The 27,641-nt window shown below is 41.9% G+C and overlaps 3 protein-coding genes across 4 annotated transcripts in view; 2 read left to right on the top strand and 1 right to left on the bottom strand.

Moving 5' to 3' along the window:
* Positions 1-9,153, top strand: part of LOC103760858 (protein mono-ADP-ribosyltransferase PARP12) — an 18,056-nt gene extending 8,903 nt beyond the window's left edge. For both annotated transcript variants that reach the window (XM_029963677.1, XM_029963672.1), the window contains 6 exons: positions 756-876; positions 1,420-1,516; positions 1,946-2,024; positions 4,497-4,627; positions 6,522-6,673; positions 7,280-9,153. In XM_029963677.1, the coding sequence (XP_029819537.1) occupies positions 756-876; positions 1,420-1,516; positions 1,946-2,024; positions 4,497-4,627; positions 6,522-6,673; positions 7,280-7,563 (864 nt within the window). In that variant the 3' untranslated portion in view covers positions 7,564-9,153. The remainder of the gene's footprint in view (positions 1-755; positions 877-1,419; positions 1,517-1,945; positions 2,025-4,496; positions 4,628-6,521; positions 6,674-7,279) is intronic.
* Positions 9,154-9,886: 733 nt separating this feature from the next.
* TTC38 (tetratricopeptide repeat domain 38) lies at positions 9,887-26,263 on the bottom strand. The gene is made up of 17 exons (XM_029963735.1): positions 26,250-26,263; positions 26,095-26,134; positions 25,398-25,442; positions 25,167-25,244; positions 24,610-24,691; positions 24,120-24,291; positions 22,964-23,137; positions 21,010-21,085; positions 20,011-20,130; positions 17,588-17,647; positions 16,537-16,575; positions 15,696-15,777; positions 14,616-14,781; positions 12,939-13,098; positions 12,580-12,653; positions 11,671-11,784; positions 9,887-10,563 (listed from the first exon to the last, which is right to left on the bottom strand). Exons 1-16 carry the CDS (start codon positions 26,261-26,263, stop codon positions 11,691-11,693), a joined length of 1,476 nt encoding a protein of 491 aa, XP_029819595.1. The 3' UTR covers positions 9,887-10,563; positions 11,671-11,690.
* Positions 26,264-26,752: 489 nt separating this feature from the next.
* Positions 26,753-27,641, top strand: part of PKDREJ (polycystin family receptor for egg jelly) — an 8,098-nt gene continuing 7,209 nt past the window's right edge. Inside the window, exon 1 of the mRNA XM_029963733.1 lies at positions 26,753-26,902. Coding sequence (XP_029819593.1) covers positions 26,753-26,902 — 150 coding nt within the window. The remainder of the gene's footprint in view (positions 26,903-27,641) is intronic.

The raw sequence follows: 27,641 nt of genomic DNA, 5'->3' as shown, positions 1-27,641 counted from the left end.
CCCTCCCCTGCCACGGGACTGGCAAGGGAATCAGAAGGGTAAAAGTGAGAAAACTGGTGGGATGAGATAAAGATTAAGAGATAAAGCAAAAGCCATGCACACAAGCAAAGACAAACAAGGGATTCATCCCCCCCTTCCCATGGCAGGCAGGTGCTCAGCCATCCCAGGAAAGCTGGGCTCCACCACGGTCACGGTGACTTGGGAAGATGAACACCATCACTCCAACATCCCCCCTTCCTCCTTCTCCCCCAGCTCTATGTGCTGAGCATGACCCCACGTGGTCTGGGATGTCCCTGTGGCCAGCTGGGATCAGCTGTCCTGTCCTGTCCCCTCCCAAGTCCTTGTGCCCCCCAGCCCCTCGCTGGTGGGGCGGGTGGGGAGCAGAAAAGGCCTTGGCTCTGTGCAGGCCCTGCTCAGCAAGAACTAAAAGATCCCTGTGTTACCAGCACTTATCCAGCACAAACCCAAAGCACGGCCCCTACAGCTACTGGGAAGAAATGTAACTCTACCCCAGCCCAAACCAACACAGCTTCTTAGAGGATACACTCCTGTCTGTCATTACTACTTATGTATTTGTGTCTATGTTATGAATGTTCCTTAATCATGCATGCTTCAGGCCACCAGAGTTCTGAGTAGATTCCTCTTCATCCTATTCTTTGCCTCTTCTTTCCCTCTACCCAACCTAGTTATCCAGGGTTTAATCCTGACTGTGATACTCTTCCTTCTCTCTCTTTTTTTCTCCTCTTCCCACAAAGGGAGAAGGGGACAGTGTGGACTCGCCATCTTCTGCTGTTCTTGAGAATTTGTATCAAGCAGATCCAGATGCCACCATATCTTTCCAGGCTGGTCAGCATCATTACAACCTCAATTTTAAAGGTACTCATTCTCACATACAACTATGCAGTGCTGTACGAAGACTTAACTTGCAAACTCTCCCAGCTTTTAGAAGCTATGACTTCCTTTCCTGACACTACCATTTCACTTATTGGAAGGGGAAGTGAGGTAGTGACCGTCCAGAGAAAATTCCTTACAAAAATAACCTTCTTCCCCCTTATTCCTTGACACTCTCCAGACTCACATATGACCAGAAATAAAAAGATTCATAGTCTTCACATAAAGTCATAGTAAACCTTAAGTAAAGTGAATTAACTCTGTGGATGGTAAAAAATACAAATCAAGCCATCTTTGTGCTGCTGGAGTAACATTTAAAGAGCATGAGGGGCTTGAGGGAGCAAGCAAGATAGGCACAGGTTCAATCACAGTTACAGGAAGGACAAGCTTACATAGGCTTTATGCAACTTCAGCAGGTAGAATTGGTAATGAATATGCACTTTCTATTAAAGAATGCCTGTCCTTAATTAATGACCCTATCCTGTAGATTTATTCATGATTTTTTTTCCTGTTCTTTTTCTCCTCAAGAAATGACCCAGACAAACATTGCTTTTAAAACTCGAAGAGAGGTCTGCAGGAGACCAAAATTTGTGTCTTCTGAAGATGTGCAGAAGATAAAGAAAGGGTAAATTATGCTCTTTATGTTGTTGTTTTTTCATATTTCAGAAGTGATTATAGGGCAAAATGGCAGCCAGTGCTGGCAGTAGTTGTGCAAAGAACACAGCTGCTGAGGGAGGAAGCACATCCCTGGCACTGAACAGAGGCTGTATCACAAACTGTTGGCTTGGTGCATCACCTGGCATCTGGGGTACTTGTTACTGCGGGTACTGCGTCCACAGTTGTTACTTAGAAAAGCAAGTGCAAGAGGCCTGTGACAGTGGAGTGGCATCATGCAAAGCCCAGCTCACAGTCTGAGGCCATTTCCCAGTTTCTTCGTGGTTTATCTTGTTAATTTTTAAATGCGGGAATTAGCCAAAGGGCATGCTGCAAATTTGAATGTTCAGAGCAGTACTAGACTTACTAATTACTTAATTTTCTGTCTGTTTGCACACAGCCAGAGGGATTCTTCTATTCCAAATCAAGCCTGTCCTAGCCACTGGGATCAATCTGCACTGCCTGACTTGGGATACAAGGTATCTTTTTTCTTTCCATACTTGTAATTCTGATGGAAAGGCAGGATTCAAAGCTTAACTGAATCAATTCTAACTGTGTAGATGCTGAAAAGGGACAGGACTGATTTCTTGTGAGGTGTGCTAAAGATCTTGGTGATCTCCCAAGAACTCCTGAAAAAGGTGCCAAATTCCCTTGAACTTCACCTGCATTTTAGCCATTTATCTACATGCAAACCCAAAACTTGCCAAGTTCGAGACAAAAAGATTCACTGTTAAAATTAAAAACTGCCTTACCTTGGTTACTTAGTGGACCAGTTAAGCAAAGGGCTTTTATGAAGCGTGTATTTCTTCACTAGAAGCTGGACTGAGACCAGACCCTGCAAACCGTTAACAGGCTGTCCAGTAATGCTGTCGTGGCAGTTGGTAAATGAAGTTTGGATTGGAAACCTAGGAAAGGAAATCTCTATATCCTCCAACACTGTCGCATACATCACAGATCCGAGCACAGACCTTGGCCTCCAGGAATGGCAGAAATAAAGAGCTATGGCAATAAAATAAGAGAACATTTGGAGTGATCTCTTCAACAAAACAAACCCACCCACTGTCAGCCCAAAGTGTACGTTCCTTTTTAGTTTACCAGGGCCAAAATGTGTGGGTGTTTTTTAGCTTACTACCTCCAGCAGTCATTCTGGAAAAGCAGCACAGTTTGTGGAAGTACTACAGGACGCTAGAAAAAAGGCTTTTTTGTATTAGACTTGTTCTGGTCAGGTCACTGTCACTAATACTAACTCTGCTCCCTCCAAACTCCAAGGGAAGCAGAGCTCACAGTGTGATATCACAGAGTACTGTGCTTGTACAGTCACACACTAATGGAAATCATTGTCAGGGCAGTGATTCTTGCTCTACCTCGGGAGCTCCTCTCCTTGATAACGGGACAGCAAATTCTCACACTCAGCAGGATTTTCCTTTTCAGGCCTGCAGGTGAAAAACTCTGAAAAAGTTGTGTAGTTATGAAGTATCAGCCTGCACCAGCTATGACCCTTTATTAGCAGCGGAAGCATCCTTGGGGAAATGAGGACAACCCCACAAAGTTTTCATGGAAAGGAGAACAGGCTTTGTTTTGTGGAGGCCAACATATTATAAAATAATAGCAGTACCTTTCTTACAGGATTAGGCCTTGTGCCACATGGCTGAGCCTCTGTTTTACCTAAGAAGGTTACAGTTCCTCAGGAAAAGATCACAGAATCACAGAATATACTGGGTTGGAAGGGACCCATCAGGATCATCATTCCAACTCCTGGCCCTGCAAGGGACACCCCCAGAGTCACACCATCTGGAAGATGCAGCATAGCAACAGCAGAAGGACATGGAGCTGCTGGAGCAAGTCCAGAGGAGGACACTAAGATGAACAGAGGGATGGAGCAGCTCTGCTGGGAGGAAAGGCTGAGAGAGTTGGAATTGTTCAGCTGGAGAAGCTTCAGGGTGACCTAATTGTGGCTCTCCAGTGCCTGAAGGTGCCCTCAAGAAAGATGGAGAGACTATTTACAAGGGCCTGGAGTGACAGGACAAGGGTGATTGGCTTCACACTGACAGAGAATAAGACTAGATGGGATATTAGGAAGAAATCCTTCCCTGTGAGGGTGGTGAGGCCCTGGCACAGGTTGTCCAGAGAAGCTGTGGCTGCCTCATCATTAATTCCAGAAGATTAAAGACATGGGTTACTTTGGAGAAAAAATGGAAAATTTATGTATGACATAAGCAAGCAGAAGAGCTCAAATAATGTTTTAATTATATTTTGCATTAACTTTTCCTTGGGAAAAAATGTGCATTTCTTAACAGATTTTTAAACATGAAAAGTAGGGATAAATAGATAAATAAAAGAAAATAGATTAATAGATTTAGTTACCTTCAGGAAAGGAGATGTATTTGCTTAAGCAGGTATTTAGTGTCACATTTGTTTAGAATTGTAGCTTCTTTTCTTAGGTCTATATTTAAGTGCAGCTTTCCAAATTCTAACTTTGAAAAGTTAAGGTGCTACAATGCCAGGAGGGTGTGTGTGCTTTTTGTTTCCCAGCTGAAGCTCCCATAAATGTCTGGTTACAAATGATACTGTTATCTAACATCTTTTGTTCTTAATCAGCTTTAGATATAAAACTGACACTATCTGGAATAATGAGTCAAGTTTTCTTTTTTGTGATTTCTGTTTCACTGAGATTTAAAGTTGCAAGTGTCAGCTCTTGGAGATGATAAACCTGTAACCGATGCTTTCAGCATCCTTTCTGAAGAGAAGTGAGGTGTTCTTGCAAAGCAGGAGTGACATACTGACTTACTTATTATTTAATTATTCACATAGTCACTATATAAAGCATTACATTACCCTTATAAGCATAGTTTGGGGACCCATCTGGAAGTGTACCTGCTGTAATTAGGCTTCCACATGTTACAAGCTAACTGAAGCCTCATGTCTTCTTATGCTTGGTTTGTATTTTATAGGCAGTGGTGATCAGTAGTGTGACCTCTGAATACAACACAATAAAGCAGCTGTTCCATCAGACTATGAAAACCTATAGCATCCTTAAAATACAGAGGATTCAGAATCCATCCCTCTGGAAGGTGTTTCAGTGGTTAGTATTTGTTTCCTTACCCTTATGGGGAGGGGGTCTCCAAGAACAGGGTGTCCTGTATCTGCTTTCTAGGAAAGAAAGGAGGTTATCACCTGTGCTTTAACATGACTGCTTATTTCCTTCTCAGGAGCAGTTTCAGGAGTGAAATTAGTGTCGGAGGCCTTTCGTAGAATGTCATGCTCCTGTGGGGAAGTTCTTTTTGCATGGTTCCTTGGAAGAAGGGGAGAGGAGCATGGAGAGAAAGATATGTGTGACACAAAACTGGGATGAGCATACCCACTGGGATGCAGAATAGGGATTGAGCAGTAACTGCCTGCTGCACACATGCCCTGTCTGTTTAGAGTATATGAAATGCTAAAAAAGCTAAGGGCTGCCTGGGTCTTTTTGTTCCAGTCAGATTTATTTAAGGTACTTTTGCTGACTGAAGTCAGTACTCACTGAGAAAGAATCCTTGCGTTTGAATTTCATGATCTCTGAGTTCTAGGGCTCCTTTCTGGTTTTCAACATCTGCATCAGTGATACTGAGCCCTAGGTAGATGCCAAGCTAGATACCAACAGATTTGAGCTGGGGCTCAACCAGATTCAAGTTAATTGGGTAGAAGATTAAGCTGTTGCATTGCACAGTTGTCTAGTTTAAAACAAGAGTAAGTATTCAAGGACTGTATGGAATTGTAATGGAGTAAAAATACTGCTCAAATAAGTGCTTTCCCCTGCAAAGTGACAGAAGCCAGGAAGTTATCTGCTAATGATTGCATAAAACCTTTTCATCTAGCAAGCCACAGGAGACTTCAAAACATGTAACAGTGCATACTTTTTATCCTACTCCAATGAGATAATTAAACTAAGCAGGCAGAATTTAACATTGCCAAGTCCATAGGATCATAGAGTAGTTTGAGCTGGGAGGGACCTTAAAGCTAATCCAGTGCCACCCCCTGCCAAGGCAGGGACACCTCCCACTAGCCCAGGTTGCTCCAAGCCCTGCCCAGCCTGGCTCTGGACACTTCCAGGGATGAGGCAGCTACAACTTCTCTGGGCAACCTGTGCCAGGACCTCCCCACCCTCACAGTAAGTTCTCAATGAACAAATTTCAGTCCATTGCTTTTAACTTTTCACTTTGTAATTTACATGTTGGAAGGATTCTCCCCTCCCCCCAGCCCTGCTTACTTTGTAGCTGATCATTTTCTGAAGAATATTACTGTCTTGTCCACTTCAACAGCTTCTGAAAACCCGAGGGATGTCTGGAGGCAGTGGAATAGTGGATGTCTGGAGGCAGATGGGAAGTACTAGTTGAGCCTTTTGTTGTGATTTCTCTTTTGACCCTGTTCATAGCTTAGTTTGACTCTGGCCTAAATCAGTGAGGTCTGCAGTGGTGAAAGCAGGCTCGGTTTCTCTCCTGGCCCCGTCTCCTCAGCGGCACTGATCTCCCCCAGGGGCAGGAGCTCAGGGTGTTGGCACGAAGAACAAGCTGCCTGTAGCTTTCAGCCACCGCAGAAGCACGGAGGCTCCATGGTTAGTGCTGCCTCCACTGCACTGAGAGTCAGGGTGGGGAGGAACAGGAGACCTTAAAGCAGCATCAGTAGGACCCTACAGAGGAGCAAAAGGGTGGTACAGTGGAGACTTGTGTCAATGCTCACTTAAATTCAGAGTAAAGTCAGAATTATCTAGAATTGCTGAGCAGTGGTATCAGTACAGTACTTATCTGGTACTTGTTCAGCATGCTTCTGGTCTGTCTCATCTTCCAAGCTGAGAGGAGAAGGCAGGCTGGAAATCTCATCCAGCTGACATTTACAAGCACATTACAGAGTTGTTTGAGGTTTACTTTTTTTGATTTTTTTTTAAAACCTCTTTCTCCCTTTTCTTCCATGGCTCACATTCTCCTCTGCATTTTTGTCAGGCAAAAGGAGAAGATGAAAAGGGAAAATGGAGGAAAGGAAGTGCAGGAAAAGCTCCTGTTCCATGGAACCAACATCTCCTTCATGGAATCCATCTGCACTCGGAACTTTGACTGGAGGATTTGTGGAAAAAATGGAAGTAACTATGGAATGGGTATGTAGGAAGTGACTTGGTGTGTTAGATGTCTACCCAGAGTCCCCTGATAGTGGAACAATCAAAGTCCTGAAGCCTTTAACTATAGAAGGTGGAAAAAAAAGGTAAGAATAGGTATTATGATCTTCCTTCTTCTGAAGAGGGCTGGGATTTGCTTTGTGTGGGGGCAAATCTTCTCACAAGCTGTCCAGACAATTGATGTAGGGGTTTGCTGTAGATGGGATCTTCTAATGCTTGAGGTAATAATTTGAACTTGCAAGAGAAATTAGTCTTTATGGCAGGGAGCAAGAAGGGTGTGCATTCCCTCAGTGTGATCATGGAGGGTCCTCATGTTTTCTTGTCTGTCCCTCTCATTGTAACACACAATACCTGTAGTGAGCTTATATTTATTGCTTTTTAAAAAATTACTCCTGAAATAGCGAATTCTGAATGGAAATTATATGGTGAAATCTTTTTTCTTGCAAAAATTTTGGTGATATAATGTAACCTGAGTCAGAGGAGTCCTGAAAGTTAGGTCAGATACCTCCTGAAAACCAAGGGGATGCTCAGTTTTTGCTGTCTCTGTGTAGATGCTCCTTACAACTACGTTTTCATCTTGTTTTCCAGGAAGTTACTTTGCTAGAGATGCTTCCTATTCCCATGCATATTGCCCGGCTGCGGAGAAAGGACACATGATGTTCGTGGCTCGTGTTTTGGTTGGAGACTACATTAAAGGGAATGCAGCCTATGTTCGCCCTCCAAGGAAGTCTGCGGACGGCCTTTGGTTTTATGACAGCTGTGTGGATGATGAGTTAAATCCTTCTGTTTTTGTTGTCTTTGAAAAACACCAGATTTACCCAGAGTACATAATAGAGTATAAAGAGGATGAAAAAAAATGTGTTATATCTTAGAGGGATCGAGGCAGTTTATATCCCTCATCTTGTTTTCCGTACTGCAGGTGTTCTCATACTTGGTGACTTCTTTCTTCTTAATACAGTTCTTTGGAATGTTAATCCAAACAAATTTTGCATTGAGGAGGGCTGGCAAAACAGATGTTACACTTGAGACTAACTGCCTTCTCTTCTCTTCTTCCTCTTTTAAATGAAGCATAGACATTTGGATAACTGTAGCAGGAAAATCAGAATTGTGGGATGGGAAATTGAATGTTATGACTTCTGTGGGCAAATAATTATAAGTGCATTGTCTTCAAAACAGAGAGGATTTCTCTTTGTAAACTGTTAGAAGAAAAATTAACAGTAGAGTAGTTTTTAAGGAAGCTTTCAGGTTTTTATAGAGATTCTTTTCAGTGCAGAATTCATCTGTTCTTGATCCTCTAATCTGTCATTACTGTAAACAGCTCAGTGTGGGTAAGAATGAAGAGTCTGTTTTCAAAATACTGCTTGTTAATGCTGATACGAGTTTCGAGTTCAAATGGTAAAAAAAGAAAAAGCCTATATTTAGGATATTAATCCACGTCGTTCATTCCTGAGCGGAAAATTTTCATCTGTACAATGGCAGATGGATCAGAAAGTTGTTGGATCAAATTCTTTGTGGAGATCTGCAGTAACTTGTTTTGACCTCTACAAAAAGAGAGCTGAACTGAAGCTGTGAAAGCCACAACCTGTGAGTAAGCAGACACTGAAACTGAGGGTTTGGCTGCAGCTAATAGCTGTAAGGGTACAAAGGCTGTGTCCCAACAAGCCAGGCTTTGCAGTGGATGTGGCCACGTAGTTTCTCAGTGCGAACATTTGCTCTGCGAATGGGATAGGACAGGAGAAACTTCTTAAGAAGCATCGAGATTTTCTGTCCTATTTGTCTGCGTTAATTTTCGTTTTTCCAGATGTAGGACACAACTGGAAGAGACCGGTTATGTTCTCTCAAGGCCAGTGGTTGAACTGCTGTCCTAAGACACTGTTCACGTTTTGTTGCCCACGTTGCACTGGGCAACGCGCTGACAAGTGAGGTTCCTTTGTGTTTTGAGGTAGCTGTGGGTGATCCCACATACTGCTTCCCTGACTCTGCTTTGGAGAAACTCGCTTTCTCCACGATGTACAACCCTAACTATGGTGTCTGAGCCCTTTTTTGCAGTTACCTGCTTTTTATTGTTCCCAAAACACCCCACCAGAAACTTGTGCAGAGTTTCCACTGGATTTTAATAAGGACTCTGTAAGCTGATGGAACTGAAGACCCTCTGTACAAAGATGTCTTATTCAGGCAGTCTAGCTGTTAAGCTTTACAGTAACACCAATAGCCTTCCAGTTTTTTGCATCTGTGATATAAATCTGTCAACCACTCAGAGATTGCAAGTTCCCAAGAGGATGGGAAAAGATAAACCCAGGAAATCTTATTAAAATGACTGTCTTAAAACTAAATGAAAACATGTGTCAGTAAAGCATTATAAGGGGAAGATTTTGCCACTTTTTAAGATCTCTCTCGTTTGCCTGTAGAGTTCCTGAATCACTGACTTTGCTGTATTTGCAAATAAAATGTGTTTTCAGTCAGTTTTTGCTTCTAGTGTGCCGTTTGTCTCTATACGTAAACACGGCAGAGAACCAGCTGCTGCCTGTGCTCTGTGTTTTCCTTCCACATGTCTAAACCAGAACTGCACAGATGTGGGTTGGCATTATAGTGCAGGTGCTTAGCTAAGTACAAAGGAGAGAATAGTCTTGATTCAGGGAGAATATTTCTGGAAATTAACTTCCTAACTAAGATACGTTTAATATTAATGTGGTGGGGTAATTTGCTTGGATTTCATGTAATTGAACAGCTGCTCTGAGCAGTTGTTGAAGTCCTAAAACAAGGGGAAATAATTAAGTGAAGTAGTATCAAAATTACTGGGTTTAATATCTTGAAGTAGCGAGATACTGACTCATTCTAAGGGTGTACTTTTTTAATATCTAGATGATTGACTTTAAAGGAATGTGAATGAGGCACCTCCCAGACACAGCGCTCCCCACACTCCTGTAAGCTACAAGGCAGGCCCACTAGATGGAGGGTGCCAGTGAGATGCTGACAGCTTAAAATCAGTCCAAATCACAACATGTAGAGGAAGGACAAAGGAAGAAACAGGAATTGCAGTGCTGTTCACATTGTCAAAACTGCCCTGCTGCCAGGGGGTGCTTCTAGTCCCAGGGATGGAAGCAAAGTGGATGCACACTGTTACAGGTTTATGAAATTAAGCTGAATAACACATTTAAAACTTCACATATGTAAAGAAGTCATATACTTGCTTGCTCAATTAAATCCATCTTTGAGTTTATTGATGTAAAGCAGACAAAATTCTCAATTATGTTATATCAAAAGTACTTCAACTGTCATTCTTAAACTTGTGTAGCAATGGATCACATAACCTACACCCTGCAAACACAGCCAGAGATTCCTCAGGCCTTTGTTCCCTAATCAGATTTGTTATATTCATTGAGTAAAAAGGTCCTGTCTAAAGTCATTGCTTGAAATGCACTGATTAAAAATAAGAGTAAAAATCCAGTGTAATTTTAGTCCAGAGTGAGTCACCCTCAGCCATGGCTGGACAGACAAAGCAGTGATGAAGCTGAAGAACGGTGTAGTCATATGTCACAAGACTACACAAAAGAATGCAACCGCTCACCTGGTTTCACAAATTATTATTGCTTTGAAAATAAGCGATTTCTGCCCCAGAGGAGGGCTGGGAGCAGGATGGCAGCAAGGCACTTCCACTTCTTGTTCCTCTATGCAGAAACTCCAGGGGCAGCGCAGGGCCAGCTATCGAAGTGCTTTTTTAGGTCAAAAGGAAACAGTGTAGGAAGAGGCTTCTGTGGACCATGGGGAAGAGCCTGAGCTGGGCAGGACGGAAGGGAAGGCATCTGTGGCCAGGAGAGTTTGCAGATGTGGTAGCAAAGCCAGAGCTTGGGCAGTTGAAGAGTGTGGCATTTCTATTCGGGAAGAAGAGGCGTTGGTTCAGTTTTGGTTCGAAATACCATCTTTCCCATCATCCCAGATTTCTGGAATACTATTACAAGGCAATCTGTTAACTTGGTACACTGCAGGAATCCAGAAGCACCAGAACTTGACAGAGGCTCATATTGTGCCTCACTTGCAGCACCAGAGCTTATCAGATCACATGTGCTGGGACAGAGCTTTGCTCTCTTTCCATGGCAGAAGCTCCCTTTCAGTCTTCACCTGCTCAGAGAGTGTGCGCTTTCACACTGTGTTTAAACACAACCTGGCTAACGTGCAGGGACTTGTAATGAGATGATAGTGAGGCCTGACTTTCCAAAAGCTCAGATAAGCACAAAGACCCCAGTCCAAAGTACCCTGCAGAGATGGTACTGTTTTAGCTGAAGTCCAGGCTTCTCCTTTTTTTCTCAAAGATTTTAAAGTGCTAAGGGAGTACCCACGTTAGAATAGTCACTATTATCCCTCTTGTCTGTTTTCATCTACATAATAATTTTAGAAAGCTCTGCCATGCTATATTGAGAGGAAAATCCTAACATTTTATGAGAGGGAGTTTAAAAATGTGCACCTGGAAAGAGATCCTGAATGTAGACAGATCTGTAATGCCCAAGTCTGTGACTCATTCCTGAATAGACTAGAAGCTTAATATGGAATTCATTTCAAGCCTGTATTGGCTCTGACTCCACACTTTCCTCTCAGCTTTGTTTAAGAGCTCCCTTTGAATTACCTGAGCAGTTATTAGTTACTTAACACATGAGCCAAGTAACAAACTGGGCCAGAGAATGACTGAAATCCAGGCACTGTTACTGACTGTATACAATCAGGGTCAGAGGGAATGTTCAGGAAAATATACCAGAGAAGCAGTGCCCTTGGGATGCTTCAGAAAGCTGTGCATTATCAGCAGGTTTTCTTCTTTCTTTGTGGAATCATCTAAGATACAACCTCCTGAAACGCAACAGCTGCGTCCTTTTTTTAAGAAAATTGTTTTGTCAGATCTCTGATCCCTGGGAACCTCCCCGAATTCCAGCACAGCACCCCTGCCCTCCCTGCACCCAGACTTTGTGGTAAGCACATTGCTCTCTCACCTGAAGCATGGAGGAAAGCCTTATGCCATGGAATGGATAGCTGCTGCCTTCCTGATAAGTCGCTCTGTCATTGGTGAATTGGGTCTCACCACATCACGTTCTCTCAGGAGGCACCTGAGAAAGGAGAGAAACAGGACATTCATGAGCACAGCATCAGTTTTCCTGTAAGATCACCAGCAGTGTCCTTGTAAGAGGACATCAGTCCATAAAGACCTGTACTTGAGGCACAGATTTTCCTTACTGGATACACTGGACCTGGGCAGGAATCCCTTTTAGACAGAACAGTGTTGTTTTCAGCACTGACAGACTGAAAATGAGCACCCAGAGCTCAGAGGGCACAGAAGCATCATTTTGCTATTGTACCCAATTGCAATGCTTCAGAGAGACCTGAGGAGGGGAACAGGCAAGGCTTCCTACTGTCCCAAGGATCCATTCCCGAGTGCCCAGGCAGAGCCATGCACTGCGTGTCAGCAGAACTCAGTGTGGGGGATAAACCACACGGACCATTCTACCAAGCAGGGCTCCTGTGATCTGCACGGAGCAGAGCACAGCTGGACGTGCCAGAGCACACCTCGTCTGTCCCAGTGCAGATGGCAGCAGCAGGACAGACTGCAGTTGCAGCAGTTCACACAAGTTTAGCAGTCCATAATCTACACTCATGAACAGGTTAAGACAGAACCATTTGAAAATCAACTACCCTTGACCAAATACAGATTATTAATCCAGGTTGCAAGAGTGTACTTTTGGAATTGGAAGCTATTGTACTTTTTATCCTGGTTATATGCTTCTACATTTCACATAAATGGCTGCATATAATTCTAGCTTTAAATTTATCGATTTGGGTATACTCATTACTTTTTACTTTTAGTAACACTACTTCCACAAATATTTTTCAGGGAAAACACTCACCTTGCAAGGTTTCGTTTGGCCTGTGATTTAGAATTTAAAGCAGCATGAATCAATAACTGGCTGAAAACATCTCTCTGAAAAAAAAGAGTCAGCAAAATACAAAGTAATAAGTAATTTATAATGTATTGCCAGTTACAATGTCTTGTTTACCAAATTATTAAATCCACAGAGAGGAAACGTATCAACATTAAATTAAATAGCTAACCCTGCTAGTAAGTGTTTGCAAACTGGATTCAGTCACAAGCACAGTTCAGCTTTCACTTTCTAAGAATGAAATGTTGTTGATTAGGTAAGTGCCTAATGGAGGTTCCTGAAAGGGGATTAAATCATATGAAACAGTCTTTTCTTGTCTCCTTTACCTGGGCATTACTGCCTCCCAGTTGGATTAGTTGATAACGGATTGGGTACAGCAGGTCTACAGCTTTGTCACAATTTCCATTTTCAAACTCCACAAAAGCCTGGCACAGTGGCAACCCCAAACTAGGAGCCAGGGAAAGCTGGTGGTCTTCACAAGGTGCTCTGTAGAATGAAAGAGTGGGTAACTTCCTTAAATCGAAGCATAAATATGTGGTATTTCAGTGCCAGTCTGTCACTGCCTGCAGACAGGTTTTTTTTCTTTTTTAACTGTACAAAGCCTGATGTTTCAGGTCCTTGACTTAGATCATACCCTTTGGTGTGGTTATGTTACTTCCACCTTCTTGTTACTCATCCATCAATCAGTTTTCATTCTCCTGAATATACCCACAAAAGGCACAAGCCCAGCCCCTCCTATTTTTGCAATAAGCAGTTTTGCCTAAAAAATAAGAAAACTGCAGTTTCTCTTCTGCTGACCTCACCAGAACATGACTGCTTTTTTAACACAGACAAAATGCATCTAGGGTATCATTTACATATTCTAAATTTGTGAGAGATGTAAATTAATCCAGTCATTAATATAACCCCTTCATCTCACTGCCTGTTTTCTCAAATAATGAAATTAAGCTTTATAACAGCTAAAAACATACATCTGTATTATTACAAAAGGCTGAACATGTAGGCAAAAGGAAGCACTGGGTGAAAGGATAAGTAGCATATATGAACATCTATGTTCATTAAAGCTTCCCTAATGTGCAGTTTTCTACACTTTATATATACTGACATATAAACTTATATAAAAGATATTTGCCATTTCCTACTTTAGTCAAATCAGACACATTTAGCCTTGCTTTGACGGTTATTTGTTTTTGTAAGTATTCTTAAAAATTACAATGTTCTTAAAAACTACATATAGTCAGGAACAAATAGTGCCAATTTCAGGATCTCCTTCCTTCTTTTTAGAGAGGGAGGAATAGATGCTGAAACAAAAGGGAAAAAAAGGGTGGAGGGGGAAAGAAATTGCATTTAAAGCATCTGTAAATCAACCCCTTAAAAAATCATGGCAATTTACAGTCATTTAATACATAAGGGAATGAAATACCCCCATTGTTTAGATGTAATACTCAATTTTTTTAAATTGAGTATTAAATACTCAATTTTTTCAAATAGTTTAATTTGAAATCAAAATATTGTAGATTATTACTTTAGTAGTACTTGAAATTTAATTTCCTGCAGATGTACTTCACATCAAACAGTAGCCATTAGAATATCACTACCAGCTAATGTTCTGCTATGAAGAACCTTTTAAACCAGAGCACAAAAGAACCACCACATACCACTGACTTATACTGTAGTGACCTCACTAATAATATACTTTATTCCTTGTATGTGTGATCCCACTGAAAGGAAATAAACAACTGTTCAGTTGGTGTCCACGACCTCAAACATGAAAGATTTCTGCTTAACAAGCTGAGAAACCCCTGTAGACATTGACTCCAAAAATCAATAATGATACGGATCTCCTAACTGGAGGTTGGCCTGCTTAAACCAGATGTGTCCCAGTGACGTGCTAAAGCAGGGGAGAGCACGTTGTAGTGCTTCAGCAAGCCAGAGACATCACCACCCTCCAGCTCAGAGGGCAAACTGTTTATGGAATCCAACACTTTAACTCCTTTGCTTACTTGGCAAGTTCCTGAAGAGTTGTTAAAAGCTCCTGGGTAGTTTTGTGGTCCTTGGCTCCAAGTGAAGACATCAAGAAGTGCACATCATTGAACAGAAGAATGTGATCTTTGGTGTGCTTCTTCGTGAGTGCGAGAACATCCTTCCACCTGTCTCCAAGCTTTACACCTAAGAGCAAAAAATACTTGTCTCAATAAAAATGCCACACGCAGAAGCATGACTTTGCAATGCACTTTCAGTCACTAAGTATAAAAAGCATTCCTACAGAACTCAAGGAAACACACCCTGATGTGGCAAAATGTGTGCAGCAATGCTCAGCTGCAGCTGTGTTTAGGAGGAGAGTTTATTGACTGTCAGGAGCTTAAAGCCAATATTTTAGATTGCATTATGTGAGCTTCTGACTTTATTATGAGAGTGCTCATAATGTCTTCTTGGAAGTGATGCTCACCATGAGCCATCTGTAGCAACCAAAAGACAGTGTGTTAAGATGGATTTAATAAAAAAAACAATGCATCTTAGTGTTTTAGCAGAACAGTGTGAAAATGATGTCTGCCCATCGTGGCCCCCACCCTGAACTCTGATGTATAAACACTAGCTTAAAAAGTTAAGGGGAAATGCCACTGAGCTAGGAGAGTACACAAAGCCAAAAGCTAGTATGCACACACTAGCTATTTCAATTGGAATAAAAAAAGAAAGGCAAGGATCTAACTGGAAATTTACTTCAGGGAAGCGCTACAGCTTTTTAGAGGCTTATGCACTTGATTGCTCAGCCTCAGATCTCCAGGGACAATAGAAGTGAATTTCTCAAAGAAGACTTATGTGACCTATGCTAACTTGAGCTGACTGCAATACCATACTGGCATGGGAAATGGAAGCTCTTGGGAAGAACAAAGCTTATGGACATTATTAGGAACTTTACATTGATGCTTTTCTCAAGAGCAGAATTTTCTTCTGAAACACTCATGAAGCTTGCTTTGTAATTACATTTAAATACTTCCTCAACATGCAAGGCAGGGGGAGGGGAAAGAGAGAAAGAAAACTGCCTTACGGTTATAAAAAAGAATGGCCAGGGGATATCCCACCTTCCAGATGGAGCCGGTACAGCATGGAACAGTTATCGACCACATCCAGCATGCTTCCACTCGCCAGGCACCGCGGAGCAATCTGCAATCACAGGGGCTCATGAGCTGGCCAACTGATGTGCTACTGCAAACTTACTCATGTTATCAAACTTTTTTACACAGTACAAGTTTAATTTTATCCTTCTATTAATTCATAATTACCTGTTTTGTAATAGTCCTAATTGCATTTTTCCTGAATACAGGAATTTGCAATGTTAAACATTCTTATTGCTTTACATGTTTTTCTCAGTAAATATGGAGAGTCACCAAGGTATTTTATTTTTTCCAAAACTGTGCCACAAATATTACTTCACTTTGTCAAGGTTAGCTGATACAAATCCACCCAGCAGCTTTCTTAATGCTTGTAGTATTTTCACAATCCACACAAAAATGTGTTATCTAATTTGATACTGCTTATTTACAGAGACTGTTTTGAAATCCAGGCAGTGGACTTAGTACCTAACATGCAAAATCAGGTTTTTTTTATTTGACTTTATAAGAAAATTATTTTACACCCTTTTAAAAAGCACGAATAAGAAACATGGACAGAATGGAAACCAGTACCACTGTAGCTCTTTCAAACACTCAAACTATGTACTCAAACACTCAAACACACGAGTCCTTGGGGCATTTCACCCAAAACTGTTGAGAAACTGTTTCCCTAAAAAGCTGTAATGACAGATGTAAACAATATATGTACATGTATCACACACTGTGATAGGTTTCAATCTCACAGAGAAGAAAGAAAGCATGAATCGTGACCTTAAGCACGTTCTCAGTAAAGAAAAAGGCCCCTACTCACATGATTGTCATAAATTGTCAAAGCAGCTTCATATTCACCCTGGAAAAGCAAACGAGAACTGCATGGTTAACGTGACATGATCAAAACAAACCAAGTCAAAGAAACCTTGAGGTACTGAAAACAGGAATGGAGTCTAAGTAAAACCTCCATTTACAGGGCAAAATGATCAGTATGTTGAGGGTTTGTTTAAAAATACGTTCCAATACTGCTACAAGTTATTCATGAAGGAGAAAAAAACAGGTATTGTTTCTCGTTCTAATGTTCCTTTCAGGGATTTTTGCAAAAATTAGTGCATCCCACAGTGTATGCAAAGAGGTGGGAGGAAAAACAAATTTAAGCCGCCTCCAAAGAACTTGTGTAGATAGAAGGTGGCAAAATAAACAAACTACTCCTGAGAATTATGCTCCTTCTATGCTACTACCACTCAACACAAGCCAGTTACTTTGTCCTCTGTGGAAGGTATGCTGCCTTCTCAAACATGCCACATTTGTCTCCCTATGGAGCTGAGCCCCACAAGTGCTAAGCATTAAATTCAAGGAAATTCTGCATTGCAACCTGACAGGTTGGGTAAAATTGCAACCATTTTTGAAGGGTTTAAATAATAAGAATTAGTAACATTAATAACATTGGCAACCCAATTTAGAGCTTACTGCCTCATTTTTATAGTCAGCAAAATTTTGGGCCAGATAATTAGTATCCAATTTGGTAAGACTTTTGTTATTTTTTGTCTGAAACTTAGAGATCCAAGTTCATCTTTCTATCAAATAACTGTTCTAAATGTAATTAGTGAGACTATTTGATCTTCAAATGTGCAGTAATTTCACAATATTTCAACATTCTAACAAAGATCCTGGAATTTTGACCAATGCAATTAACACTTTTCAAAATATTTGTAATAAAGGACTAACTTTAGTTAGTGTGGCAATGTGCTGTTTTATAAAAACAACTCTTTTAAATAGCTGAACCCCCCTGGAAATGTTAGGTCTGCCTTTTAAACAGCATTAGATGATCTATCTGGACCATAAAACACTTGTATGAAAATATCTCATACCTTTTCAATGAAGTATAAAGCCCAGTGCCAGTAATTGTGGCAAGCAAGCATATCACTGTTCTGCAAAAAAAAAAAAAAAAAAGAAAAAAGAAAGAAATTATTTACAAAATAACTTCCGTTTTAAATTTATGTAGTCAGATTTTTGTTTCCTTCTTCAGCAAAACTGAGTATTTACTGAGAGACAAAAGAGACAATCGACTGGCCAGGGTACATTTGTCCTTGCAGCTATTCAGGGAGACAACTCAAACCCAAGGCTTCCCCCACATCATTTTCACTCAGATGCCTCAGAATTCACCCTTCCACAGCACGTTTTTTTTCTTTATAACAAGAGTAAGATTTGTCTCATCTAAAATTTAGGCATCTTGTCTGAAGTAACCTGGACAGACAGTGGAGAGAGGAGGATATGTAGGCCTTATGAGGGCCATTCATTCCTAGACACAGAGGATTCACTTCTTAAACATGGGGTTACCTGACTAAATAAAGCAAAACCTTTTTACTGCTCCTAATTTTGAGTTCTGAATAAGATTAAACTGCTAATAAGAAGTGGTCTTGTAGGTAACTGAAATAAATCAATACAAGCAGGCTTTGGGATCTTACCACAACAGCTCAGGAGAAAAACAATTGCCATTTTATAATACACAGCACTGGTAGAGAGGTCTCCTCTGGTAAGATAATTTGATTTTGTACTGAAATATAACTTAAAAAACCATGGCATCTGTTGGGATTTATTTTTTTTTTGCGGGGGAGGCTGAAGAAACAAACAAAGTAAAGTACACTGTAAAGAAAACCTGTACAAAACCTTTACTGGGAAATAGAATGATGAATTAAAAGCAGCAGAAGAAGCACAAACACTGTGGCAGTATGGACAGCTGATCCTGGTCATTATAAGAAAATAAATAAACATTTCAAATTACCAGGCCAAATATAAGCAACTTTAATAAAGTACTTAGACAGACCTGCTTATTTTCATGCATTTATAATGTTCGGTGTCCGTGATGCTTAAGATGAGAGAGGCTGTACAAGAGAAGCAATGATGCACATTATGACATGACAGTGCCAGCTCTTACAAATCTTAATTGCACTGGGTCAGGCATGAAGGTACATTAGCCAGTTCTACTTACTGATCTTGCACTTGATTTTATTTGGATAAAGAGTATAAGTCACAGAGATGTGCAACTGTTTGAAGCAGCAAGACTTCAAAAATCAATCCAAAAGTCCCTGGGGTTTTTAAGGTATCATCCGAACTGTCAATCCCCTGCATCACTGTTTCATTAAAACTAACATATTAAAGGACAAAATGCTTCCTGGGAAATGACAGATGTGAACTTCAAGCAAGGGTTTTCTGCCTGCACTTCCAATGCTTAACTTAAAAATACCCAAGTCTTTCTAGTCTCATTATCCAGCCCTGTTCTTTGGGTGAGGTGGAACGGTCAGTTCAGGTGACTCTAAGATAGACTCTCGTGAGTTCTAACAATTTCAAACCTCACAGCCTTCTGCTCTGAATATAACAAACTTAATCACTTGGAAAACACATGCTGTCCAACACAAAACTTAAGCTTCATTTGCAGCAAAGGACTGTATGACAGACTAATTAACCTCCTCAATACTCTGAAAGATGGGATCGAACATGTTGGATATATAAGGTAACAGGTACACAAGAAAGTAATTAGTACACTAGAAAAGAGACAAAAGCATCATTTCTCTTTACAGTTGATCTCTAAAAACACTTCCCCATCCAAAAGTAAACAAGTATTTTAGGAATCTTCTGAAACATTTGCCTGTGTCATTTCCCACCTCATCCCAGGTCTCATGAGGAGATTTAGCCAGGTCCCTCAAGTGACTCTCGGTGCTCATCTCAGTCTAAGCAAGAAGCTTGTGAAAGTATCAGTGATCACTTTACTTTTATAACCACACCATGAATCACACACATAAATCACAAGTTTCACATCTGATGTTTCACCTGGCCATGGCCATGCCTCTATGAGACGTAAAATACCTGCACAGGTCCACCAGGAAAAAGAAACAACATGTGCATGTACAAACCCCACACTTACTGAAAAGCAGTACTTTTTAGGCTATTCCTAGCTAAAGGAAGGCAGAGGACAGACAGTCTCGGTAAGAATCCTGGCCTACTGACACATTTGCCATTTTTGTAATCTCAGCAGCCATACTAATGATGACTTACAGTGGTCCACAGTATGTGTTCCTCATAACATGCCATTTTTTCCTGCCCCTTGCTTAAAAAGCTGCATGGATAATAACAACACCTCAAGTGAGGATTTCTTCTAATATGCAAACTCTGCATTGCTTGTAACACGTTTGCAGATAGGAAGGAATTGCATGCAGAGGACTCAAGAACTTGGCTACAGGAGTTAAAGAAGATCTAGAAGGAGCTTTTTTAGAGATGCCACAAGAATGTTTACCTTCCAGTTGGTTTCTGTTTCCTTCATAAATTCTAAGCCTTTCTTCACATCTGCTTTCATTTCATTTACATGAGCTATAGTATGGACAGACCATGCATCTGTCTGATTTATAGCCAAAGCCTATGAATGAAAAACAGGAAAACATGATCAACCTTACAAACATGAACATTTATCACTGCTGATCTACAAACAAGAGACTACTTTTTACTTTCTGCATGTGAAGTACACCCCTGTACCACTCCAACTAACCACAGCCTGGAAGTCTGAGTATTCAGCCAATTCCTCCTCCTTGTTCCAACAACTCCCACTAGGCTCTAGGCATTTTGCAAGGTTAGTCATAAACCTAGTAAATGTTAAGTGTTAGTTGTGACTTCCAGCAATTAGATGGAAGTTTGTCAAAAACACCCATTAGGGATTAATTGTATCTGAGACTCCTGTAGGACAGAGCTAATCCCGTGGACTGGAGAAAGTCAAGTATAATTACTATCTTCATAAAAGGAAACAGGCTGGCTAATACTGATGCTCAGGACCATTGTACAGTTAATTGTTCAATAATTCAGGAACAAGTACCTGGGACAAAAAAGGGAAGGGAAGCCCAAACAGGATGGATTGTCAAGAGCAGACTACATTGAGGCAATCCAGCATTCTTTAACAGGAGCAAACAGCCAGTCTTACACAGGGGAAATGGCAGATGGGCTGATAGATGGATTTCATAGGGGTGTTCTGACCCCATCTGACATGGCATGCTCATAAGCAACTGAGGGAAATACAGTCCAGCTGCAACTGCCATGGTGTGGCAGAAACGTGAGAACAGTTACCAGCAAGTCTCATGAAGCTCTGTGAGCATTTCCATGTTGAGCTTTATCTCCTTGCTACTTCAACTAACAACTGGGATGACAGAGAGAGTCAGTTCATGGCATTGGCACAAACCACCACCCAGCGAGAGGGACCATGTTTGAGAATTCTAAAACCTTTTAGCACCAAGAGCAGGCAGTTTACCTCACGGGCAACCTCCTCAGCACGGTCAAAAAAGTTTGTTTCCACGAGTCCAAAAGAGTAGTAGCCTTTCACATAACTAACAAAAGGGGGGAAAACAGCACATCATGCATTTATAACTAGATTTAATCCAGGACTGAAAAGACATACTAGAAATAGCATTTGTCTCAAAACAGTCCTTACAGTGCAAAGTTACAATGAGAGTTCAAGCTTGCAGGATACAGAACTGCTAAGTTAGTTCTCAGAGGAAATGAGTGGCCCAGAGACACCAACATGGGAAACAGTAACAAGATGCACATCAGAACAGACATTTTCATTTTTGGATGAGATGGAACCAAGAGCTGCACAGAACAAGCTGCTCATCTCCATAACAGCTGCAAGATGCTGATTTAGAAAGCTGGAAGCAAGACAGTGTTGTCACCAAAGTTATCTGAGCATCTCAAAGGCAACCTTCTCCACTTTTTCCAGGGCCCACAAAACCATATGTAAAAAATATATATAATAAAATAATAGAAGTACAGGAGAGTACTTTTATGTGAAGTGGCCCTTTAAAACTGGTTATAAATCATCCCCATTAAGCCATAAAGGCCCAATGTAAAGGAAAATCAGGGATGTTATATGGTCTTACACATATGCCTGATACAGTCATTTTAAGAAATATTGAACTGCTACTCTACATGCAGATTTCTGGATGGCAAAACACCACAAGGTAAGTTTCTGCTTCTCAAAATATGTGTTGGGGTATTGGAGGGATTACTAAAAAGTGTGGGGGATGTTGCACCTGATCATGCATCAAGATAAATACTGATTTTTTTTTTCATCAACGTTCAATTCATCAATTCACTTGTAATTCAACTCTCCATGCCTGTATGTTTCAGGGCAAGGTGTAGTTGCCAGGTTTTTTTACTTTAGAAATGCTTGGCATATGATTGTTCTCTGTTGCTTTACAATTAAGTGGACAACAGCCTAAACTTTTGTAGCATCGTGTCTAGAAAATTCTTAAATGAAACCAGTACATTGTAGTTGAAAAGAACTAAGTTTTAGATTTCTCTGAGTTGAGGTAACACAGCTGGAAAAATGATACTCCTGACACTAGATCCTGAGCCATAAGGGCACCTCACTGCTACATCAGCATCCAGTCTGTACTCTCTGCACTGTTCCTGGGAGAAATAAGGAGCCCAGCTTGTGCTGGATATGGAGGGAAAGCACACTCGTATACAGCAACATGCAAAAATATTCAGAAAGCATGTGGATCATCTCTTCAGCTGTCTCTAAATGTTAAATGTATGTCTTAACTTACAATGTAACACTAACTTTTACATAACATTAAAATCTTTCAAATAATAAAACTGGTCTTAAAAAGATAATTTAAAAAATTATGCCAAATTAGCTTTTATTAACTTTTCACTTACCAACAGATTCAGATTATCCTGAACTAACTTTTGGAAACTGAAACTTTCAGGACTGAACTACAGAAATTTTTAAAACTGGCCTTCCTGTCAGTCTTGGCTGTAACAGCTGGTATTGTATATTTCCAAATTTTGTTTCAGAACCACACTTTGGTATTCTAATTTACAACTCCTTTCTTCTTTCCACTGATGTGCTCTATGACTCACAATGTGAGCCCCAGGTAAAAAAGTGGATCCACGAAGCCTGAGAAGTTTTGCCACTGCCCTGGGCGAGGACGCAGTTTTATCCTGTGAGTTCCATGCCACGTGCTGTATTTGACAGCAGTGAGACACAAGCTCCCTTTAGAAAAATCCCTCAACAACAGTGTCAAGAGGGACACTGGAGACACGTTCTGTCTGCGGTCGAGCTTGATTCACTTCTAAGCCCTTGGTTTTTGTCTACATGTCTGATTCCAACAGATCCTGTTACTTAGGTGTGTCTGAATTAAAAACCACAAAGTATGTGCACACCAGGTGAAGCGCAATTTTCAAAATTAAGCATGACCCACCTGCTCAGTGGAACATCAGGTGTCCAGAAAGGATAAACCCGGGCAACAGAATCTCGCATCTGTACCTGATATCCCAGGTAGAAATAAGTGTCGTGGGAAAATTTGAGGGCTAGCAGGTCAGTTGGGTGCCTCTGCAGAATCTGTTCCCACAGATCACAAGCTTCTGGAAGCTGGCTAGAAATAAAAAATTATTTCCATTGCCGAAAGAAGGCACACACACCTGCTGCTACTGTTGATTCTGAGCTCGCACTATGCTGAAAAATAGAAAATTCAACACCAAATGACTTGTTTCTTCCTTGAAGGAATTTTTAGTCTTTTTTAAAGTAATAATGGCATTATCTTTGCTTCACACCTTCTGAGGAATCTTTTGAAAGAAATGTCCTTGGGTTACACCAAGTCACTGTAACACACAAGGAAAATGAAAGAAGCTTAAACCATAAACCTGAAGATTTTCCTACAGGGCTGAACAGTTCTTACAGACATCTGCCATAATTAATCTAACTTCATATGTGCAAAGACAGCTTCCCTCTCTTCTAGTGGGAATCAAACCCATAGTGACAGGGCTTCAAGAGCTTCCTCTTTACCTCTGCTGAGAAGTATGTGAGATAAATCCATGCTCATCCATTTGTTTGGCAAACAATGAATGGAAGTGAATCAGCCCATACTTTCTGCAGTGCACACAGATTTATCATATGGAATGAAACCGTGAGCTTCTACAGCACTTGTGCTACTCTGGTATCTCCCTGTTTTACAGAGGAAATAGGTTTTGACATAGGAAGACAACAGAGAGAAGAAAAGTCTGTTTGTAACTTTGCTCCTGTGCACCTGAGTCTGGACCCTATTGTAGCCAAATACTTTTATTCCTAGTTCTACACCACATACTCCACTGATGGATCTATGACAGGTTTAAAACATGGAGTGCTTACTGCTAGGAAATGGTGGCAATAGAGCACTTTACTCCTGCAGTGTAGTGTTGCTCACTAACTCGACAGGGCACCTAGAGCTAAGAGAGAAAAGCAGGAACCACCTGTGACATCTCACTCCGATCCTTTGCTAGATGTCAGCCAGTGTCACACACCTCCCACTTCCAACCACCACTTCTGCCTGTGGTACCAAAAACCCTTCAGTCCCTTGCACAGGGTGACAGTGGACTCACCCCCTGGCAAACATGTCCAGCGCTGACACGTGAAGCTTCTCCCGCTCAGTCAGTGGCTGGGACTCGGAAAGTGCCACCATCGTTCTCATGGCACGGTCCAGCTCTTTGTCGAGTCGCACGGAGCTTCCAGTGCCAACCAGCTCCAAACCATTAGCAATGACATGGCCCATTGCTACAGAAAACAGCACAGTAGAAGCTGAGCTCTACAGCATCACCTTCAGCTCCACATTACACAAGAGGAGCTGAGAATTTTAAGCAAGACTGACTTGGGGTCAGAAATCCAGAAAGTCTCCCAAGCCTAAAGTTCTTAGAGGCTTTTCATGAAAAAAAACCCCTCATAAAACCATCCTGCCTGCTCTAGATTCTGAGGAAGCTTCACATTACAGAATTCTACAAGCCATCACCTTGCCCTTGCACAAAGTCAGTTAACTACCAGGACACCAGGTATTACCTAGCACTTCTCATGCTCAGAATTAAAGGTTATACTCACTAAAATTTGGATCCGCTGCTTTTAACTTGGAGAGGCATCCCTCAATACCTCCAAGGCTCTCATTATTGGTCCAGGTTGCATACTGTAAGAGAGACAGACCAAGAGAGATCTGAGGGTTGAGAAATCTTCTATGACACTGGGCTTCTTTTCTTCCTCCCAGACATTTAAAATTCAAAAATAAGCAAGGCAAATGACTAAAAGACAAACGTTGCATTCAGATAGGTTTAGTGCAGTAGGAAAACAGAAAAACTGGAGGGTTTTAAGACAGTTCGGCCACCAGCAGGACCAATGACCCTGGATTTCTGTGTGCTTTTATGTCAACTGGATGATTTAGCAGTGTCAAGTGGCATGAGCACGTTGGCTGAGGCTTTCACCACAGCATCTGGCACAGCCCTCTGCTACGAGGGTTTCCTGCTGCCACCTAAAAGCTGGACTCCTGTGGTGGCCTGACTTTGAGGCTCTCCCAGCTGATAAGAAATTTAAATGTCAGCTACAGCAAAGGCTGTTTCATGCTCAAGTCCCTGCACATCACATTTTCTCACACCTGTCGGTCATACCTGTGTGAGCACAGCATCGAAGAGCTTACAGGCTTCATTGCTTGTCGTGGACAGGACAAGTCCAGCATCCCGCCAGGCCTGCACAACAAACAAACACAAACCTGCTCATTTTACACCCTCATGTTCCAGACTACACTGACAGATGTTCAAAGCGATGGGTGTTTTGATGTTTTCATCAACTATGCTGTTTTAAAGAGAAAAGTTGGAAGGACAGTGTGAGCAGACACAAACCTTTTGTTCCGTTGCAGTTACATCCCAAGACTCAATTAGTTGGAGCTAGTAGTGAGACTAAGGAAGCAAACAATTATGAAGTGTAATAGAAGATCTTGGTGGGTTACACATTCTGAGCCATTCTGACTTCATTACAGCTGTTGACTAGTCCCTCTGCTGCAGGCACACCTCGTGAGAAGTAGAGACATGGTAAAATAAAACTCTGTTCTTTTATAATGGAAATCAATACCTTAAGTAACTTGCAGCCCAAACAGCCTGGCAGAGTAGATCCACCAAATCACGCGAGTTAACCAGCAGAAAATTTGGACCACAGATTTCTATGCAAGCCTTACAGAAGTAAGAACACGGGCAACAGATAGAGCTAAAAAACTAAACAGAATTGGGCTGCCACAGTTTCTAATAAGCTAACATGACTGAGGCACAGCATCTTCTGGCTTTACTTTTACTCCAGTACACAGAACGTAGAGGATAGACACACATCATAAAAACAGACCTGGGGCAAGCCAATTCAGACTTCTCCTAATGGGGACTTAGTTCTTCCTGATGCCGCAAGAATTCAGCTGGTCTCATTTTACACTTTAATGTATTTCCTGGCTATAATGACCCAACTGTCAAAAATTGCTAGTAACCTAGCAAAGATGACTTCTTTGTTAATATATCCTAAAGCTTTCCCACTGTGATTGGATTAAAGGCTCACATTCCAGCAGCTGGAGCACATGAGGCTTCGAATTACAAGCCTGAAAGAGTAGACCTGAATATAAAATTACAAATTTTCTTTACAATTCACACTATATCCAGAAAAGGAGTAAAGCAAAAAGTCGAGCAGGTAGCAAGGTTAGGCTTGCTACTTACAGGCTACCTTCCATGGTGCCCTGCAAACTAGGCCAGGAGCCACCCTCAGCACCAGTCATCAAAAACAAGCTCCATTTGGAGCAGGCTGTGTGCCACCGCCCATTTTACACAACAGCTTGAGATCCCTGCCCAACAGAAAATGGTGTCCTGTTCCGAAAAGATTTGTTAATGCTGATTCACAGGAATGGAAATGTCTGTGAGCATCAGAACAAACCAGCAGAGCAAGGGTTAGTGCAAAATGGGCCTGCATCCATCCCTAAGGACACTGCTGATCTAGCTGAGGTACATGCTATTTCCAGCTGCTCTAGAGAGCCTCTGTCCTGCTACGGTTACACCCTGCACATCTCGCTCCTCCAGGGAAGACTCACACTCTAGCAACAGGACGATGGCAGCAAGGCTGCGTCTCAAGGGATGCCATTCCTCTCCCTGTTAGCACACCAGGACAATGGGCTGCAATGAAGAACCACCTCACAGCAGCTGCTGGCTCCTAAGAGACATAAAAGATGTGCTACAAACCTAATCTGTCACTGTCAACCGAGAACCAGCTATTGCTACTAGAGAGGAGCCAACACACCCTGTCCTCTGAGTCGTACACAACGGGTCCTGCCCAGACTACTTGGGATACTCATGTCCTGGGGCTTGTCTGCACTCAGGTATCAAACTGACTGAAGAAATCCTGAGGGGAGCGTGAGTAGGTAAAAATCAGCCTCAGGAATCTGTAAAGCAATTACCAGCTCTCCTTCCCACAGAGCCTGCCTTTGACTTCTGTCACACTGATCTCCCACATCCCTCCTCTCTAACTCCAGAAGAGACCCTTCTTGATGATGCCTCTTGGATGAGAGAGCCGTGGCCTTGGCTCTTCTCACTGCTTCTTGGCAAGACCAAAGCCTTGCCCTTTCCCCACTCTAAGATTAGATTTCTGTCACGAGATTTAGTGACCATTTATTCGTATGTTCTTCCCTGCTAGAATCACAGCTGGCTCTGAGAATCGTGCTCTTTGCATTGGTACCTCTTGTATTCCTTGCAGGGCAGATCCCCAGGGCTCTGGCGATCACGCACCCATCACAGTCTCATGCAATAGTCAAGACTTCTTACTTCACCCGCCCCTGCCTAATTAACCAAAACACAACAATAACAGTTCATCCGGAAGAAAGTGCGCAAACGACTAATCAGTAACCAGCACCTGTAGGTCGACATCGGACCCTTGGACTTGAGGCTGGTTTAAAGTTAAGCGAAGGCCTGACCCACTTCTGCTGCCCACGGAAAGAGCAGGAGGGTGCCGCGGGACCCCTGCCCGTAAACACCACCCAGAGATGTTCAGACGCGGCTGCACCCGGCGGAAGGGACGGTGGGCGGGACGGCTCAGCGTCCGCAGCGCTGCCCCTCAGCGCT

This window comes from Manacus vitellinus, unplaced genomic scaffold (assembly GCF_001715985.3).
Source record: "Manacus vitellinus isolate BGI_N305 unplaced genomic scaffold, ASM171598v3 scaffold_104_pilon, whole genome shotgun sequence".
Taxonomy (NCBI): Eukaryota; Metazoa; Chordata; class Aves; order Passeriformes; family Pipridae; genus Manacus; species Manacus vitellinus.
Note: the sequence above shows the minus strand (reverse complement) of the source record. Positions and strands in the feature narration are given on the sequence as shown.

Excerpts from the sequence above, each read along its gene's own strand:
- TTC38 (XM_029963735.1), bottom strand. Across the intron at positions 25,443-26,094 it reads TGTGCTCCAGCTGCTGGAAT|CTCCAACTAATTGAGTCTTG; the intron begins GTGAGCCTTTAA and ends TCTCACTACTAG. Across the intron at positions 23,138-24,119 it reads CTGGACATGTTTGCCAGGGG|CCAGCTTCCAGAAGCTTGTG; the intron begins GTGAGTCCACTG and ends TTTTATTTCTAG.